We start from the raw sequence: 17,844 nt of genomic DNA on the forward strand, positions 1-17,844 counted from the left end.
GTTCTTTTTAGAAAGAAGTATTGCACGTAACGATACGTGTTAAAATGTGAGAATAATAATTTTGAAATAATTTTCCTAACTTTTTGAAAATAAGAGAACGATAGTGTACCGAAAGTTTCGATAATGCGGTTGTCAGCCTGCATGTAGTATTCAGCAGCGCTCGGCTGTTGTAAATTTTAATTGGGACAAAATTGATTATCTGCAGTGCTGCGAACATGCAGTGCGGCGTACAGTTCACTGCACGCAAAGGGACACTCTCCTCTCTCCGTTGAAGTTCTAAATAGAAAATAACGAGAAATATCGTAACAGCACCCATACGTAGTCTTCCATCATATAATTGTGGAGTTAATTATTGCTGCATGATGAAACCTTTGTGTTATTTTAATAATAAATGCTAATTATGAAAGAATAGAAAAGAATGTTGAATATTTTTCGTAAAAAATCATGAACGCTTGATTATTGCGACAGGTAATATCATACAAAAGCTAAGATGAGATAAAAAAAGATGATATTTGAAAATATTTTAGAAAAAAATTGATTAGTCTAATTAAGCGTTCATGATTTTTTACGAAAAATATTCAACATTCTTTTCTATTCTTTCATAATTAGCAATTATTATTAAAATAACACAAAGGTTTCATCATGCAGCAATAATTAGCTCCACAATTATATGATGGAAGACTACGTATGGGTGCTGTTACGATATTTCTCGTTATTTTTTATTTAGAACTTCAATTCATAAATCAAATCTGTATATGTGTAATTTACCAACACGTCCTGTCCATCTTATTACGTTTTAAGTTTTGCTATTAACGCTACCTTGGCCACTGCTACATATTATAACATGCCAATTATTTCCTCGACATACGTGAGAATTATGTCATCGGGAAGCCGTCATACTGCAGTCGGAAATTATCGAAAATTATGGCACGATGCGACAACGCGTGCACGCTCGAGCGTAATCTTCACATCGCGAAATCGTCACGCAGTAACGCATGGGAATTCACACAAACGAGCTCTGCGTTACGCGACATTGCATTATGAGATGTCAACCAATATATCAGAATTACCGTGAAGCCACGATTCATTCTTGAACTATATTTTGCGTCATCGTTACAGGATGATTTAGCGATTGCACGCAACGAAACGCACGAAAAACGCACGAGTTCGCAAAATACACAAATGGCAACGCGAACGAAAGCGTATTCGACGTGAATGGTCTGCGCTGACTGCGGAATCACTAATCCATGATGGGAAGATTGATCTATTTGTCGTTTTTATTGTTTCCGCCGTAAAAAAATGTACGCGAAACGTACTGGCTTGTTTTTCTCTCCAATTACGAATGTAGCGATTGAATTATCCGGAAAAACAAGTCAACTTCGATTAGATTGCTCTATCTTTCCCCCTCGTTTCTAGTTTAAGACCAAAAATATTAATGAAAGTTATTAATGATAATTGTTTACAATATTTATGGATATAAATGACTAATATAGATATTACTAGGTATAATACACTGTTGCAAATATAATATAAAATTCATAGACATACAACATGTAACAAAACACGCATTTGATCTCATTTGCATTTCGATTAGAAAACTAATTACACAACATTTGACAATCACCTTCGCGCATTCCATGATTTTATTCTATAAATTAAAACTTATTAATTACTTTACTAATTCAATTAGATTTATCAACTGCACGTAAATAGCGCACAAACAGAAAAACCGTTATGATAATTTCAAGCTAATAATTCTTAAGTTAATAATAAATAATCAAAAATTTATCGTTAATAGTATTTGAAAAGCACTACAAGATAATGAAATAAACATCTAGATGTCATTTAATTATTAATTAATTATTTAATTAAAATTTTATTTAATTATTTAATTAAAATTATTTACTTTCCAACGATTTTAGAGCAGTTTGCAAGTCGGTAGGTATTGATAACAAATCCACATCGATGTTGCGCATTCGTGATGTTTCGTTAACGACAGGATACGCAAAGCTAACGAGCAATTTTATAGTACACATTAACATATCTTAATACGTGTGAGCCTATAGAGAACACGAGCCACACAGAGTTAACAATGAAATACAATTAATCAGACAATTTTACGCGAGCGTGGAGAAAAACAGGATGGGCATTTCCCACTGGTAATCCTCGTAATGGCATAACGCAACGGACCCTGTGTGCACTTTGCTCTAATGCACTCAGCATTGTGACCGCCCACAATGCACAGAACGAAACGCTTGAAAATAATATCCTGTTATAGGATATCGCCAGAAATTCTGGTGAGCAATAACGGGAATACATATTAATTTCTATATATAATCCTTTTATTTTCCAGATCACGTGATCTATTTCATTTGAATAATCCGAATAATTGGAGAACAACAAAATAGCGTGCATTGTATTATTAAAAACTGTGTTAATCCCGAAAAATAATTACAGCGTCATGAAATACATACGCACCGTATTTTATTCGTAATGGAGAACACGAAGGTTCAAGATATTCAGGAAGATTTTGCAGAAATCTCAATGTTAAATATGGATGGCTGCACACACGTGTCTCGACGGAAATTGCAATGTTTCCGATCGAGAAACAAAACCTTTCGCCGGATAACGACGTATCGCAGTCACGAGGGAAGATCGCAGCCACGAAGGAAGATCGCAGCGAGGCGTACGAGGCGTTCGTGAATTTCTGCAGCGACCTCCATCCCCGATAACAACGTCAACTTCGCGTGGCTGCCGACCGATAAGTCCGACAGTTTAGACGAACGCCCAAATTTAGATTTATCCGCGTTTACACTTGGCTAAAAGGATCGTTCCGCAACACGTAAACAATGGCGTAAAGGATTGCGTCAATACTCCGCTTCGACATCGAACATTTCCGGCAAATGGGAGAAAAGCAAAGACGATGGATGCAATAAATGTTTTTAAATATATTCTACATTGCGGAATAGTTAAATCCTGACAAGTTTACAATTTCATTTTGATTTGGATTTTAATAACTGAATTAATGTAAGTGTACTTGATATCCACGTAAGAATATTTATTCATGAAAATTATTCATTTAAGAATTTGTAAATTCAGATGCGGAAAATTATGAAGATACAAGTCAGTGTCTGTATTATTAGATGTATACTCAGATCTTTCCACAGAACGCGATTAATTATCTGTCCGATTTATTATCAGGGTGCCCGGGTACGTAAGATTTCATGTTCCAATTAGCGCTGAAGATGTATCTCGGGACTTAATCTCGACGGTAATATTAACTCTGACTGTAGTACCAAATCAAGAGCCCTTCGAAGAGTTTATATTCGTCAAGAGACTCTTTTAACATTCGCCCTTTCGCTACGCCATTGCGAGAGATGTAGGAGAAACCTAAGGAGGATCTTAATCTGACGGCAAAGGGGCGCCAGACGAAGATTAATGGTCCCGTGATACTGGATCTCGCCAGGCTGTAGCTTTTTCATACAATTTGTACGAAAGTCGCGCCTCTTTAGACTATAGAAAATAAGTTGCGCGTTAGAACATCGTTAGATGTTTACAACATTGACAATTTCTAAATTTCGTAGACGTTAGTTCTTCAAAGGGCTTTGAAACAGTTACACAAAGCTTTAACATCGTTCATTAAAGGCTATCATTTTTTTTCTTCGTAGGTGCAGAAATTGTCCGCGATTTTTTGTATTTCTACCTGAAACGAATTCTTTTGACTTTCCATATAGCGACACAAAACGCACACCGAGTATCTAAATGGTCGTCCTTTGTCTCTCGAAAGCTCAGGCCAAATTGAAAAGAATGGCAGCTATTTGGGCATCAAAGTGTCGATAGTTGCAGTTATTTCACATGGGAAATTTATTTCTGGAAAGGAATTGCAGATAAATTTCAAAAGCAAAAGTAGATAATGAAAGTCTGATTTTAATTAACTTTCAAATTATTCGCAATTGCATTTAATATTACTTAATAATAATATAAACTTACGTTTTACTTATATGTCTTTTCTTACGTTATTCTAAAACAATATCTTTACTTATAGCTCCTTCTTATTCTTTAGAAGATTGTAAGAGAAAAGAGATTTTTCTTTGACGGTGGAAAAGATTACTCGGCAAACGTGATATTCTTATATGTAAACCTAAACGTATTCTGTATATGTTAATATAAATCATCTTGCAATAGATTATATTTTATATAATAAAACATTTTACGCAACATAGCCATTTTTCATAATTTTACGTGTACCATCAAGGCGATTAGTCTATGCTCATCTTATCAATTTCAAGAGGACCATTGATTTCCCATCTATTCTCGTTACGATCACGCCAGTTTTCCTGGCTACTTTCCGGATAATTTGCTTTTTACATACAGCTCGCGTTACCCGATGCCATTATCAGTAGATTATTAGTTTTAAATTCGATCAGTGTAATATTCGTAGCGTCGCTTTTCAGACGGTTCATAGTTGTTAAATAAATAAGAATAAAATTCGCGTGTCGTCAGTCGTGTACATAAATTGACTTCATAATGGAATGTTTTCATTATGAGAAAAGAATGCAGATTTCTAAATGCGATTAATCGCTGATTAAATAAGAGATTAAATGTCAAGTACACAACATAAGAGATTAAATGTCAAATACATATACTGTTTGTTACCGCGGTAATTGTATAATATTAAACCAACATTTCTCATACGTTCAATGACGAATGATAAAGCGTGACATCCTGCTCTGCTCAATGATGCATTGTTATTCAGGCCGAAACGATAAAACGCAATGCCGATCATTATCGCCAGCGTAAAATTACGTCGAAGATGACACACTCGCTCGCATGATTCAGCAAACAAAACATGCGTCGCTGTATCATGCATATCTTCGTCAGCGGTCCAGTTAATTGCCTGCGTTTAACTGCTATTTAACCGGTCGCTTATCGTTAGGCGACGACCGTTCTGTACGCGATCACCATCATTATTACCACGGGCGATCGTGGGCGATCTCCTTTGGCCAGATACCAGGCTGGAAACGCGGCAGTAATCTAAACCAATTTAAAGATAACAACAAAACAATACAACGAAGGGCCTCCGTTGCGAAAGCGCCGATAAATTTCACCGACTACTCCTGGAATACCAGTTGCGAGTAAGCCTTGCATCCGAGTCGCGATAAGGGACGTGTTTCACAGAGAAACAATGTTAATAGCATCTGCAATAATTAATGCAACAACGCTTTTATTGTGATCGTTGTATCGATTAAAAACACAGCAATAATCGATTCTGCGTGAACAGGATAATAAATAAATAATAATAATATGGCTTACATAACGAGAAAAGATAAAAGAATTAAAGGAATTTATACACAAATCAAAAGAATTCATGCATATAATAATAATTATTAGAAATTTTTCTATTAGAAATCTTAATTTATTTCTTTTAGATTCTTTCTGTTCTGCTTTCTGTTTTCTGTATACGTGACAAATTAGGTGTGTGCATAATATAATAGATGTAAATAGCTTACGATTTATGATTTATGTCAATGTTACATAAACTTGCGTTATGTATAGATTCAAACGCAGTTATTGTAACTGTAGCTGCATTCAAAACGGAATTCAATTCTCATTGAATCTCCAATTTCACATTAATTAACCATATTCACATTGATCCTAATTATCAATTTCAAAATTATATGCCGACAATGACCATTGTAATCGTTTGTGTACGCGACCATGTACAATGATACCATTATATTTTACGACGATAAATCTATAGCCGCTGGATATCATCCAAAAGTCTTCTTGCGCTAAAGCTCTCGGTGGGATTCGCACGGCATTCCAAAGGACATCTCTGTTCAACAATCTCTCGCGGTTTTTCCCTCATAGTACCAAGTCACACCCATTCTTTTGGCTCCCCTTTCTCATAGAAAGGGCTCCAAAAATTAAATCGCAGAATTCATTCTTTATCCGGCGTATTCATCCCATACAGAAAACTCAAAACTGGCTTTAATATAAAAATATATCTTTTGTATAGAAGATGCAGTAAACTGAAGTTGAAGACTTTATCGAATAACTATATTGAATAATTTACATAAAGTTGTGTGTTTTTCGATCAAATACAGCTGTGCTTTACATTGGTATCGGTAGCAAAGTTATTTGGATAGGAAAGTTCAACAATATAAACTTCGTAAATCCATAAATGCAAAAGTTCTTTAGAATTTTGAAACTCGCGGTGAGCATTCTAATAGTAGAATTCCAAAATCTAGAGAACACTTACGTATTTTATAGTCAATTATTCTCCTTTTACAAACTTTAAATTTATTTAAAGCGCGCATTGAAATGTTCCTATTCATATTTTTTTTCACTCTCCAAATGAATACTATGTAAGATAATATAAGATTCATCTGACGTATATGCGCATGCACACGTGCAAGGGATTCGAAAGACACAGTTGTCATTTCTGACAATAATAAATTCCTCTCACTATTCTCCACGCGTCTGGCGACTCGGGCGTTTTTCACTGTCGATGCGTTTGACCGCACTCAAAGTTCTCCGTGGCGTCCAGAGAGGAGTGCAATTCCCCGCCGCTGTCAATGCGAGTGCTCCGGCGAATTATTTCTCCGGGATAAGGGCTGGTTTCCTGTCGGGGCTCCGTGCCATTAGTAATGGTTTTAATTTGTGCGGCTGAAAGTTCACCCTTGGCCGGCCGCGATCGGTGCGAAATCGATGACGAACGAGTTGGGAACGTCGCATCGGTCTGAAATGGATTCACCAGAGAAAATGGTACCAGACGGATCATTCGCAGAAGTTGTATGGAAATCGAGGCGACTTTTACGTTATCACCGAGTAATATAATCTGCGAATTTGTTTGAGCGCGATTAATTACTTGCGGTCCATATATGCGTCTTTTATTCTAGACACTGATTAGCGACATAAACGGAATCATTTAAAAAGCGCCAAAAAGATTATTCACGTTCGTACTTAATGAGAAAAGTTTTTATTAAAATGAGAAGAACAAAGAGTACATTAAAAGTAACAAAGACATATATCTCTATGCTTAATATGAATTGCTTATACAAAAAAAGCATTAGTTTCTGTTAAATTATTAAAATCTTCGATGTCTGAGGAGATCTCAAGACGAAATTTAGAATTACCCATGCACGGTAAAGATTCTATCTATATTAAAATATATATTATAATGCGAAATTAATATACTCGTAATATACACATTACATATACCTATAATTAATATTATATATTAATATAATATACAATATATGTAAAATAATATATAAATTTTATATAAAATAGTAATATGTATATATAATTTTTCAGTGCTCGGAAAATACTGTAGGCTATCATGTCGAACCTCAGAATTTCTTGGAAGTCGGAAATGATACAAATATATTTATCTATAATAAGTGTATATACAGGGTGAGTCACCTAACTTGACGACCTTAAATAAATTGTAACATATGTGCTATATGAAAAATTTGTTCTAACAAAAGTTGCATAGTACGAAGAGGAACACATAGTGCAATGATCATTTGTTTGCTATCTTTCTTTTTTATCGAAATATGAAGGTCACCTTCAGTTTTTTAAATGGGATGCTCAACATTTTTTCTCGGATTCCGATAGAATGTCCAACGCTGAGTAAAAAAGTATTATACTGGTTAGGGTGTAAAGTTAATAGTTACTGAGATAATTGTAAAATACCTTTTATTATTTCAAATATTGCTCGAACTGACGTCCGTCATTCTCAATACAACTGCGTAACCTCTTAATGAACGAACGATTAGCATTCTGAAGCATGTCCGGAGTTATAGCAGCACATGCATTAATAATGCGTTCTCACATATCCTCTACTGTTGTTGGTAGTTCGCGATATACGTCGTTTTTTACTGTCCCCCATAGAAAGTAATCAAGCGGTGTTAAGTCCGGTGAACGAGCTGGCCATACAACATCACTGCCCCGTCCAATCCACCGGTTAGGAAACTGTCTTTGTAATACTCGCTGTGCCTGCTGCGCGTAATGTGCGGGACAACCATCATGTTGGTACCACATTGTTAAACGAATTTGATACGGTACATTTTCTAATAAATTTGGCAGTATTTCAGACAAAAATATCGAATACTTCTGACCTGTTAATGATCCATCAATAAAATACGGTCCAATAATATGATTGCCGAGTATACCGCACCAGACGTTCAAACTCCAACGTCGTTGATGATCAATTTCACGAAGTCAAAAGGGGTTTTCTACTGACCAATAATGCATGTTCCTTAAATTCACTTGTTCACTGTTTGTGAAGGTAGCTTCATCAGTAAATAACACGTTCTGTAAAAATGCATTATTCGCGTCTATCTCGTGCAGACACCATTGACAAAACTGTACACGATTTTCAAAGTCTCTTCCATGCAGCTCCTGATGCATTGACAAGTGATATGGATGAAATTTTTGAGAATGAAGGATCCGCACAATACTTGTCTGACTAATTGGAAGGCCTTGTGATATTTGCCGTGTACTGATGTGTGGATTGAGGGTAACAGCTGCTAAAACACAAGTAGTATTGTCTTCGTTTGTTGCATGTTTATTGCGTTTGCGTTTCTGTACATTAAAGCTGCCAGTTTCTCTCAGCATTTAACTGAGTCTTAGAAAGGTAGAATGCGACGGTTGATTTCGATCAGGATATTTCTCTGCGTACAAATGTTTAGCCCTCACAGCATTTTCTTCGCACATCCCATAAACAATTATCATATCGTACTTTTCTTTATTACTGAATTTCATATTGCTCCAATAGCACCGTTCTCATGTACAATTCTGACTGTACTACGTTTAACGCATCAATCACATGTCTAATATCTAAGAAGAACTGTGTTTATAAACACGATTTGCGATTACATAGTTGTCCCCTCGCCATCTAACAGTTCCGTTGATTGAACGTGATCGCAAATTAGGATAAGTCGTTTACAATTATCTCAGTAACTATTAACTTTACACCCTAACCAGTATAATACTTTTTTACTCAGCGTTGGACATTCTATCGGAATCCGAGAAAAAATGTTGAGCATCCCATTTAAAAAACTGAAGGTGACCTTCATATTTCGATAAAAAAGAAAGATAGCAAACAAATGATTATTGCACTATGTGTCCCCCTTCGTACTATGCAACTTTTGTTAGAACAAGTTTTTCATATAGCACATATGTTACGATTTATTTAAGGTCGTCAAGTTAGGTGACTCACCCTGTATATTTGGAAATATTTGTAGTCAGAATAATATTTATTCAAACTTCTAATTTTATTTTTATTAATATATATGCAGGAGATGTTATATTTATCGAGCCATCAGAGTGCTGTAAAAATTATGTTGGTCATCAATCGCATTGCGCAATATTGTTTTCTATTATTTCCGTATATCATATAAAGAGTGTGCACATTTGTATTTTATAATAACAAGAAAAGAGAACCGCATTAGTTGCATCGAGCATGTCGCCATCCTCCGGGTGTGTGAGCAACTCCTGCGCTGTGTTCGACTGCACTTCGGCCAAAGTACTTGGAAACTTGATTCCAATCCATCACGAGGTTCGTGTCCCGGCTAACTTATGTTTTAATGTACTCATCGTGAAACCTGTTGCTACTCTATGTTTCTAATAGTTACATATTTAAATGTTTCTGCATCTAACATAAGCTAAATGGAATAAGTTCACGATAGGTAATACTTGTCTAACGTTTCCTCTTGAGAGAAGAAATATGCAAATATTATTGATATTTCTTGTAAGTCATGATTATAAATAAAATATACATATAAATAAGAAATGAAAGATATTAAAGATGTGAAAGAACATTTGAAAGTTACATAAGTACATTCGAGCGATAAGACAGCAAGTTTCTTAAAGAATAATTCAATTAGTATTCTGTAACGTTTTGTATCTCATCCAGTACTTTTCTTAGTTTCTTGGTTGTAAGGATCAGTTTTTATTCTCTTTATTTTAATAAAATGGTAAAACTCTTTTAAATAAAACATTAAAGCAGAATATAATTTTAAAAAAGCAAAGATTATGAATTAAATTCACTTCATTCTCTTCAGTCTTGCGTGTCCATTAAAACTATTTTATTAAAACAATTTTGTGTACGTAATTCTTCTTTAATATTTTATAATAAACTTTTGCAATTTAAGGTATTTTCTCTCTTTCTTTCCTTATTTATTTATCTCATTTTATTTATCTATTAATTCTCACACGTTTATAAATAATTATCTTAAATATTTTATTTTCTCATTATCATACCATTTATATATGTAAAATAGTAACAAAACTCATTTCAGAACATGAAATTTATAATGAACAGAAGTTTTACGAAGCGATGCGGGCAACGACTCTTGTTCATCGAGCCAGTGCAAAATTGCTATAAAGTCCTTTAAGTTTACGGAGCGTATAGGCGTGCATGAGAAGCATGAAAAGCTAAAACAGGTAGTAGCTAGTTGAACTTATTACAGTGGCCTCCAAGCTCTTTTATTCTTTCGTACGGTGCAACTTTGTATTTTCTAACTTTTTCGACATGAGAACAGTAAGGTTTAAAAATAAAATATTTTTTCTACTTCTTACTACTATTGAAAAATTTTCTATTCTTATTTAAGTTATTAGTTCTATCAAGTGCAATCGATGCACAAGCACTAATATTTATATTATATGTTTATTGTATAGACTCAAAATTAAAAATGAATATTTCTCAATCTCTTAATTTGCATATCGGGCTTAAAAAGGAAACTAAAAGGACCTAAAATAAGTTAAAAAAGGAAAAAGGAACTAGAATAAAATAAATAAGAGGTAGAAAGAATTAGTTGAACGTAAGGGAAATACATAAACCAGAATTTGTCGCTAAACTTTGCATTGAATCTTTCATTTTGAAACGAAGCAAAGTGCTGATAGTTCTCACATGGTTCTTCCGAGCGAGCACGTGGGTAGCGCAAGCGTGTTTAGCTGTCAAACACGTGGTTAACCCGAACGCGATTGGCTGGCAAGCACGTGGCCAACTCGAGGCGAGCATCGGAGTTCGGATTTCTTCGGTCACTATCGTGAGTCGACAACCGACGGACCGGCGGCAGTCGCGCGCCGGCCGCTGTCAGGGTAGGGTGTGTATTTATGTTTCCGCGATGATCACGGTTAAGCCACCGTAGGTTATGTTTACCCGCGTCGCGAAAACGATGCACATCTTCACCCGCCGATTTCTCTAAGAATCATCATTTTCCGATGTCCATTTGTCCCTGGAATCATCATCTCAACGATTTTCATTGGATTGTTTGAGATTTCTTCAACGGCGGATCGCTTGACATGCATAACTGCTCCGAGAAGTGCGCTGCAGAACGGTGAGTAAATAATTTTGAATAATTTGGATAAATTGAAGAAAATTTAGATATTTTCAAGTCTTTGCAAAGTATAAAAAGACAATTAAATTTAATCGAACAGCATTTGTTATTTACGCATTTTCGAACGAATGCCATTCAATCAGTTCTATACTTCGTCTTAAAGGTTAAATGTCACATGGAATTGGGAAAGATTCGATATTAAATGGATCGAGGAATACATTTATATTTTCAGATTTGTAATCTTCTATCGCATAAAATTAGAAAAAGCTATTAACGCTGTGCCATTAATCCATTCGGTGATGGACTAATCTGATAAAGTTTTAACCATTTTAAAAGCCAATCATGATCGGCGATTTTTAAATTCGGAATTGGTCATTAGCGCCTTAACTCTATAGGTATAAGATAGAAAACATGACTTGCTTTTTAATTCGTTTTTTGATATCTTCTTCACTAAAGGCGGACTGATTACTTTGTCTATATGACTTTTATAATAAATAATGCTATATATTTGTTTTATAATACGCTACTTCTAATATATTCTGAATACCTCCATATAATATCCTATATTTCGAGATATTAATATTTTATTATTTAATATTAATATCTTACGTCTATCAATATCATGGAAATATTAGTAATCTTTTTGTTTACAATTTATAAAACCGAATTTATCTAGTTATGTTGTGCATCATTACAAGAGTAGTATAGCTTTTCACATAATCCTTGTTTTGCTTCTTCTTAGATATTTTATATGGTTTTATATGATTTATGGTCGGTGAAAACGTTATACGTCATTGTTTATTTGTTCCAATTTAGCGAGCAAGCTTCGTTTCGCGATGCGGTCGTGTTCGGTTCGTTGGCAAAATCGATAAGCGCTTCGTGAACCGAGACAACTTGTTCCCCTAGTTTCAATCTCACTGTCTCCCACGTGACTTGTCAATCGACCAAGTTTTTCGAAGTTTCCGTTTGTTCCTGTAATACAACTCAAAGCCACAGTAGAGATATACGTTAAACAGTTACTCCAATGTTATATTTGTCAAATTAATTATAATTCATCGAATCAAGTAAAGTCAACAATTAAGTAAATTATTGTATAGACAATTAATTAAACTACACATTATCGTCGTTACTACGAGCATAATGAAGATATTAATAAATTGTACATTAGATATGTTAAATATATTGACGTACCAGGAGAACGTGGCGGAAATTCATTCGAGTGCTATTTGCTTATGTTGCTTATGCTGCTAGTGCGATAAATTATTACGATTACGTTAAGGGCGGTCGATTGATTTGGATGATATAATTATAGTATTTCTGGGGTACACGAATTCTCTAGTATTTGATTGCAGAAGGAAGCTCACGTAATGCGTTATTCCCTCTGTGAGGACTCTAAAAGGCTCTATTAGCCTTTCTGCGTAATTGCACGCGCGAAGGGAAATTCAGATTACTGGTGTAGGTTATTATTGACGTAGGTATTATTCAGAATGCTTTCTACCGGATTAACAGGTTTTTGATTGCTTTTTAATTGGCATTCACAATCGTGTATTAAGTTACACAGATTTAAATCGTTTTTTAGTGAATTATGCGCTTTATAATATTAAAAAGCGCTTTAGTGTTATTATAAAAGTAATATTACGTACATATGAGATACACGGTTTTAATGAAATTTTGCAGGCAAACGATGTCGCGCGTGTTATTTCATGCGCATGCATAATCCATATTGATATTATCGGCCCAGTATTGAACGCTTAAGTTTAATCACTGTTTTGATCGAGAAAGTAAATAATATTTACGATTACATCCGCAATACCGGCAATAATTCTAGAGCTAACTGCGCGGCTGTTTTGCTGTACGCGATTCGTTAAATAGAATTGCAGCGCAAATTATAAAAATATAATAATTACTCACATGTACGATTTGCAATTTACACAAACTATCAACATTGTGTTGTAATGGACATTGCACATGAATTGCTATAAATATATCGCTGAATTGTGCACGTAAATAAATATTTACACATTTTTTTGTTTACTTTCAAAATTGCATTATTTGCTTCTTCGAATATATCGCGTTTGTAGATAAATCACATCGATAAACACGAAATCATTTTATATTATTTATCATATATACTGCACCTTACATCCGCGCGCATGTATGGTTACACATTATGATATAAATAACATGTTTATTAATTGGAAATAATCATGATAAGATAATTATGCATAATTAACAATTGAAATAATTTAGACAAATATATGTATGTTAATATAATATATTAAATGTTTTAATCAACATTGATAACTTAGATAATACTTCCAAGTTTTTAAGGACTGAGGGAACTTTTTCCTAATGACTTATGTTATTTTCAACTTTCACAGTACTTCTGATGGTTTGAGCAATCGTGCAGACTATAATGCCTGACTCATTCTGCACCCATAACACTTTTACTTGTACAAGTACAATAACTTTAAACTAAGTTTTTATTATTGGAATGACAAAATTTTTTATTTTTATGAGCAATTTCATCAGTGGCATAACTGAACAATACAAAAGCTAAACAAGTAGCATTAATTTTTTTCAATTAGAAGATACATTTTGTTCAAGATGTTTGCTTCTAACATGAACAAATGATACATATCGTCAAATGCGGAACAATTAGGCCAATTTTTTACATCTGAACAGACGCAAGCACCATTTGATGAGAATTAAAATATAAATTGCAAGAATCGACGAATACTAGAGAATGTTAAGCGGATTATTAATATCTATACACGCGATAAATATTGATTGTTCTTAACCCCATTCCTCAAAGTAAGTGGTGATCTATTTTTCACGGCGCTCGAACGAGCGAGTGGATTAAAGTGAAGTGTACTTCCGTACTAGCTTCGTCCGCTCGGCGATGGCGGTGTGGGCGATTAAATTTCATTGCACCGCGCCACGAAATGATCGACCGGAGTTACGGCTTCGATATCCGCAGCATCAAGAGCCGGAAAATCGGAGAAACTCCCTACTGGTAGACAATCGAGACACAGAAAACACGGAGGAACAATAGGTGCTCTTTATTGAGTTTTCATCGTATCGCGATCAAAATTGTGTACTGTTCAAAATCCGGAGAATTGCACACGGATTTCACGGATACACTGGCAATTCTCACATTCTGCAAAATTAGATATTACTTTTGCATACAGTTTTTTTGGTTAACTAAAAGCGATCTTGTTTTTCGTCATAAATTTATCAAGGAAAAATAGACATTTACTGTAAAATGTTCCGATTTTTGCGGATAATAAAATTATTCGTGCACAGCTGACATAACTATCCAATCGCGACGAGTCTTTCGTAAATTCGCCCGTATGAGTGGGAAATCGCATTCTGCTGACGGATCGTACTTCGAATAAAGATAGGCCAGATGAATGTTCATGATGCATCGGCTATTATTCGGTGAGATCGAAGATCGATCGATTTGAATTCGTTTTAAAATGGTACGAGCAAAGGAAAAAAAATACATCGTCCGCTTAGTAAGCGTTTCTCCGTTCTCTCTTGCAATCCACATATCGGAGGCGAGGAAAATGACCGCGTTAACGAGAATTCCGGAAGATTCACTAGTGCGAACCGTTCCCTTCCTATTTTTCTCCCGGAGGGTCGGCACGACGCGATATCATGAAGATGTTTTAGGACGATCATAAATCATAAAAGGCGGCAGACGGCCAAACACAGAGAGGGAAGATGAAAACAAAAAATATATTTAAAGCACTACCGCTCTGCCATCTGCGTGTTATTTCACTTCCGTTAGAGCCCTCATTTTCTTCGTCATCTTCATTCCTCTTTTACATACATACTTTTCCTTTGGTTCCATTAAGGCGTTTCTACGATCGCAACGAGTTATCGTCGAATAAAGCAGCGCAATTAAAGCAACCTGGACGCGACGTAAAACGAATCGGAAGAATTTGGTCTAACAGCCTCCTCGTTTTTCCCGCTCAAAGAAGTTTCCCGCGAAAGAGCAGAACCGACAGAGAAAGCCAGATATATTTTCCCTTCAAATGTTCGCAGCCTTTCAACCCCGACGTGCTAATTGCGAGATTACAAATTGCCACTATGTCGCGATTCCTACGGCGAGAAAGACCAATTAATTTCCACGGTTCTTTAATTACGATAACGTTAATTTCTTATTGTTAGTTGGAATTCCTTATATTATATTTCTCACGCATGATCGTGTATCTCGGTGGAAAAAAATTTTATAATATTTTAGAGCTTTAACAAAATATTTATTCGATCGGATTTTATATTAATATATATTTACTTTTTGTAATAATTTAATATAATTAATAATTTAATAATAGAAGGATATTTCCCGTTAAATTTGATTAAAAATAAAATTAAAAATAAATATCCTATTTGAAGAATAAAACAGAAGTAATTTGAAATGGAGGGAACATTAAAATATAAGTATATAATTCTATAAGTATATAGTATATAGTTAATTTTAAATGAATTATATCTAAAAAAACTGCACGGGCTTCTCATATCCGCTGACTTTATCTTTACTAAGTTGAAAGGATTATCCATCGCACAACGTATAGCCATATTTCTCAAAGGATTATCACTCGCCGTAGGACGTCTCGTTCTCTCTCTCTCACGACATTGTAAGGCGCGATGTACCCTGAATAAAAGAGTCGCAATTACTCAGGTCGAAACTCCGCACCGGAAAATGGAACTACGAACCTTTACTCCTTTACTCCCCTCGTAATAAAACCAGGCGAAAGAATCGTGATATGGGAATATGAAGAATTCGTAGAGATCCGGAGCGACGAAGTCGCCAACCAGTCTGCGCAATTTGCCGTGCTACTAACGCGCGACACCACGAATCGCCGCAAAACCAAAAATTGTGCCATTGTTTTTCGCAGGATTTCGCCGTGGAACGACAATGACGGAGGAAAGGACGTCGCGCGCAGAAAGTTTCGCAAACTGCTTTCCACGATTTCGCGAAGAAATCATGACATTGAATTAAAATCAAATAATGCTGGCAGTTTCTGCCAACGAACCAGCGCATCACCGCGCCACCGTCGTCATCACCGACAAAACACTGCCAGTTATTTCGCAATTTAATCGATTTACGAGACAGCCGCAACGAGCAAGAAGCGCGACGCGCGAGAAGGGGATGCAAAGTTTGCTGAGCAATGCGCGTGGCGTGGTTTCATTGGTCGAACGAAACATGGAGGATCTCTGTACAATAGGCGAACGAGAGATGATTCGTGAAATGAAAGCTTGCTCTGAACAAACTTGAAAATCGTGGAAACGATTAAATGTTGCGACAATTTCTGCACAAGACGCAATTCGTATAAATTACGGAATCTTATACGATATGAGTCATACACCTAAAAATAGTTCAAACGTTGGCGAGCACATTTCGTGGGAACATTTCCGGAATAGCCTTTTCTGCGCGAAAAATTTTAGCTTGTACGTGCAATGTATATGAGAAAGTAGACATGCAAGTAGATACTTACCCTTCAGTTCCTTGGTGGGCATTGAAATTTGAAAGGTGAAATAACGCACACGACAAATTTTCTACATTCACGAGCGATTCACGCTGCATAACCGCAGTATGTAAATTGTTCAACAGACGTATCGCGTATCAGCAGAAGCGCCTTTTCGTTTGATCAGATTTCAAGCCACAAAAATTGACACAGAATTTTTACACAGCAATTTTTAATCTGTTCGCGCACACGAAATCCACAGAAGTTCTCTCTCTCTTTGCTTCCATAAAAAAATAAATTTTTAAATACATTTTGTATGCAGTATAACTAATCCTCATAAACTTTTCTTACGGAAATTGCAAATGTAATTGATATATTTTACTTTTAACCAGTATGTCAATGTAAAGTTTTAATTACCGCACCGGTTGCGCATGAAAAGCTAATTTTTCCTCGAAATAAATCTTCAGGTTAATCCACGGATCACGGTGTTGCACGTTTAAAGATATTTTGTGTTTTGCATATATCGCAATTCAATTCTTATTTTCAGAAACAGTAAACATAAAATTATGTATCAAAAGAAGATATTCGTTGTAATTAACATTTATTTTAAATGTTATTTAACTATTACATAATATTATATTGAATATTGTCAATGAAAGTTGTCATTAAAATCAGAATTTTCGGGTCTAATCAGATATGTGTTTTATGTTTAGATAAATGCGTAGGGACGTATCTACTTATCCGCTACAAACATAGTAGGTGCGGTAGCGTTCGTGTGAAGGACCACCGAAGGGCCGCGACGGTGGGTTTTCGAGATGAGCTATGAATCTGGGTTGTCTAGAAGCCTCTGTCTTCATTCTTCAGCTGCTCCAGCTGCCCTCGGTGCTCGATGCGCTACCCTCCGTCGTCAAAATCGGTAAGTCCACATCACGCTAATTCATTTTACAAACTCTTTCTCTCTCTCTCTCTCTCTCTCTCGCTCTCTCTCTCTCTTGTCAATCACTTTGTACATCTTTAAC

General features: G+C 35.4%; 1 protein-coding gene across 4 annotated transcripts in view; it reads left to right on the top strand.

Annotated features, from left to right (window-relative positions):
• The first annotated feature begins 11,087 nt into the window (after positions 1-11,087).
• LOC105275426 (glutamate receptor ionotropic, kainate 2) overlaps positions 11,088-17,844 on the top strand; it is a 127,215-nt gene continuing 120,458 nt past the window's right edge. For all 4 annotated transcript variants that reach the window (XM_011332243.2, XM_011332240.2, XM_011332241.2 and 1 more), the window contains exons 1-2: positions 11,088-11,351; positions 17,539-17,741. In XM_011332243.2, the coding sequence (XP_011330545.1) occupies positions 17,648-17,741 (94 nt within the window). In that variant the 5' untranslated portion in view covers positions 11,088-11,351; positions 17,539-17,647. The remainder of the gene's footprint in view (positions 11,352-17,538; positions 17,742-17,844) is intronic.

The sequence above is a fragment of the Ooceraea biroi genome, chromosome 3, assembly GCF_003672135.1.
Source record: "Ooceraea biroi isolate clonal line C1 chromosome 3, Obir_v5.4, whole genome shotgun sequence".
NCBI classification, from domain to species: domain Eukaryota; kingdom Metazoa; phylum Arthropoda; class Insecta; order Hymenoptera; family Formicidae; genus Ooceraea; species Ooceraea biroi.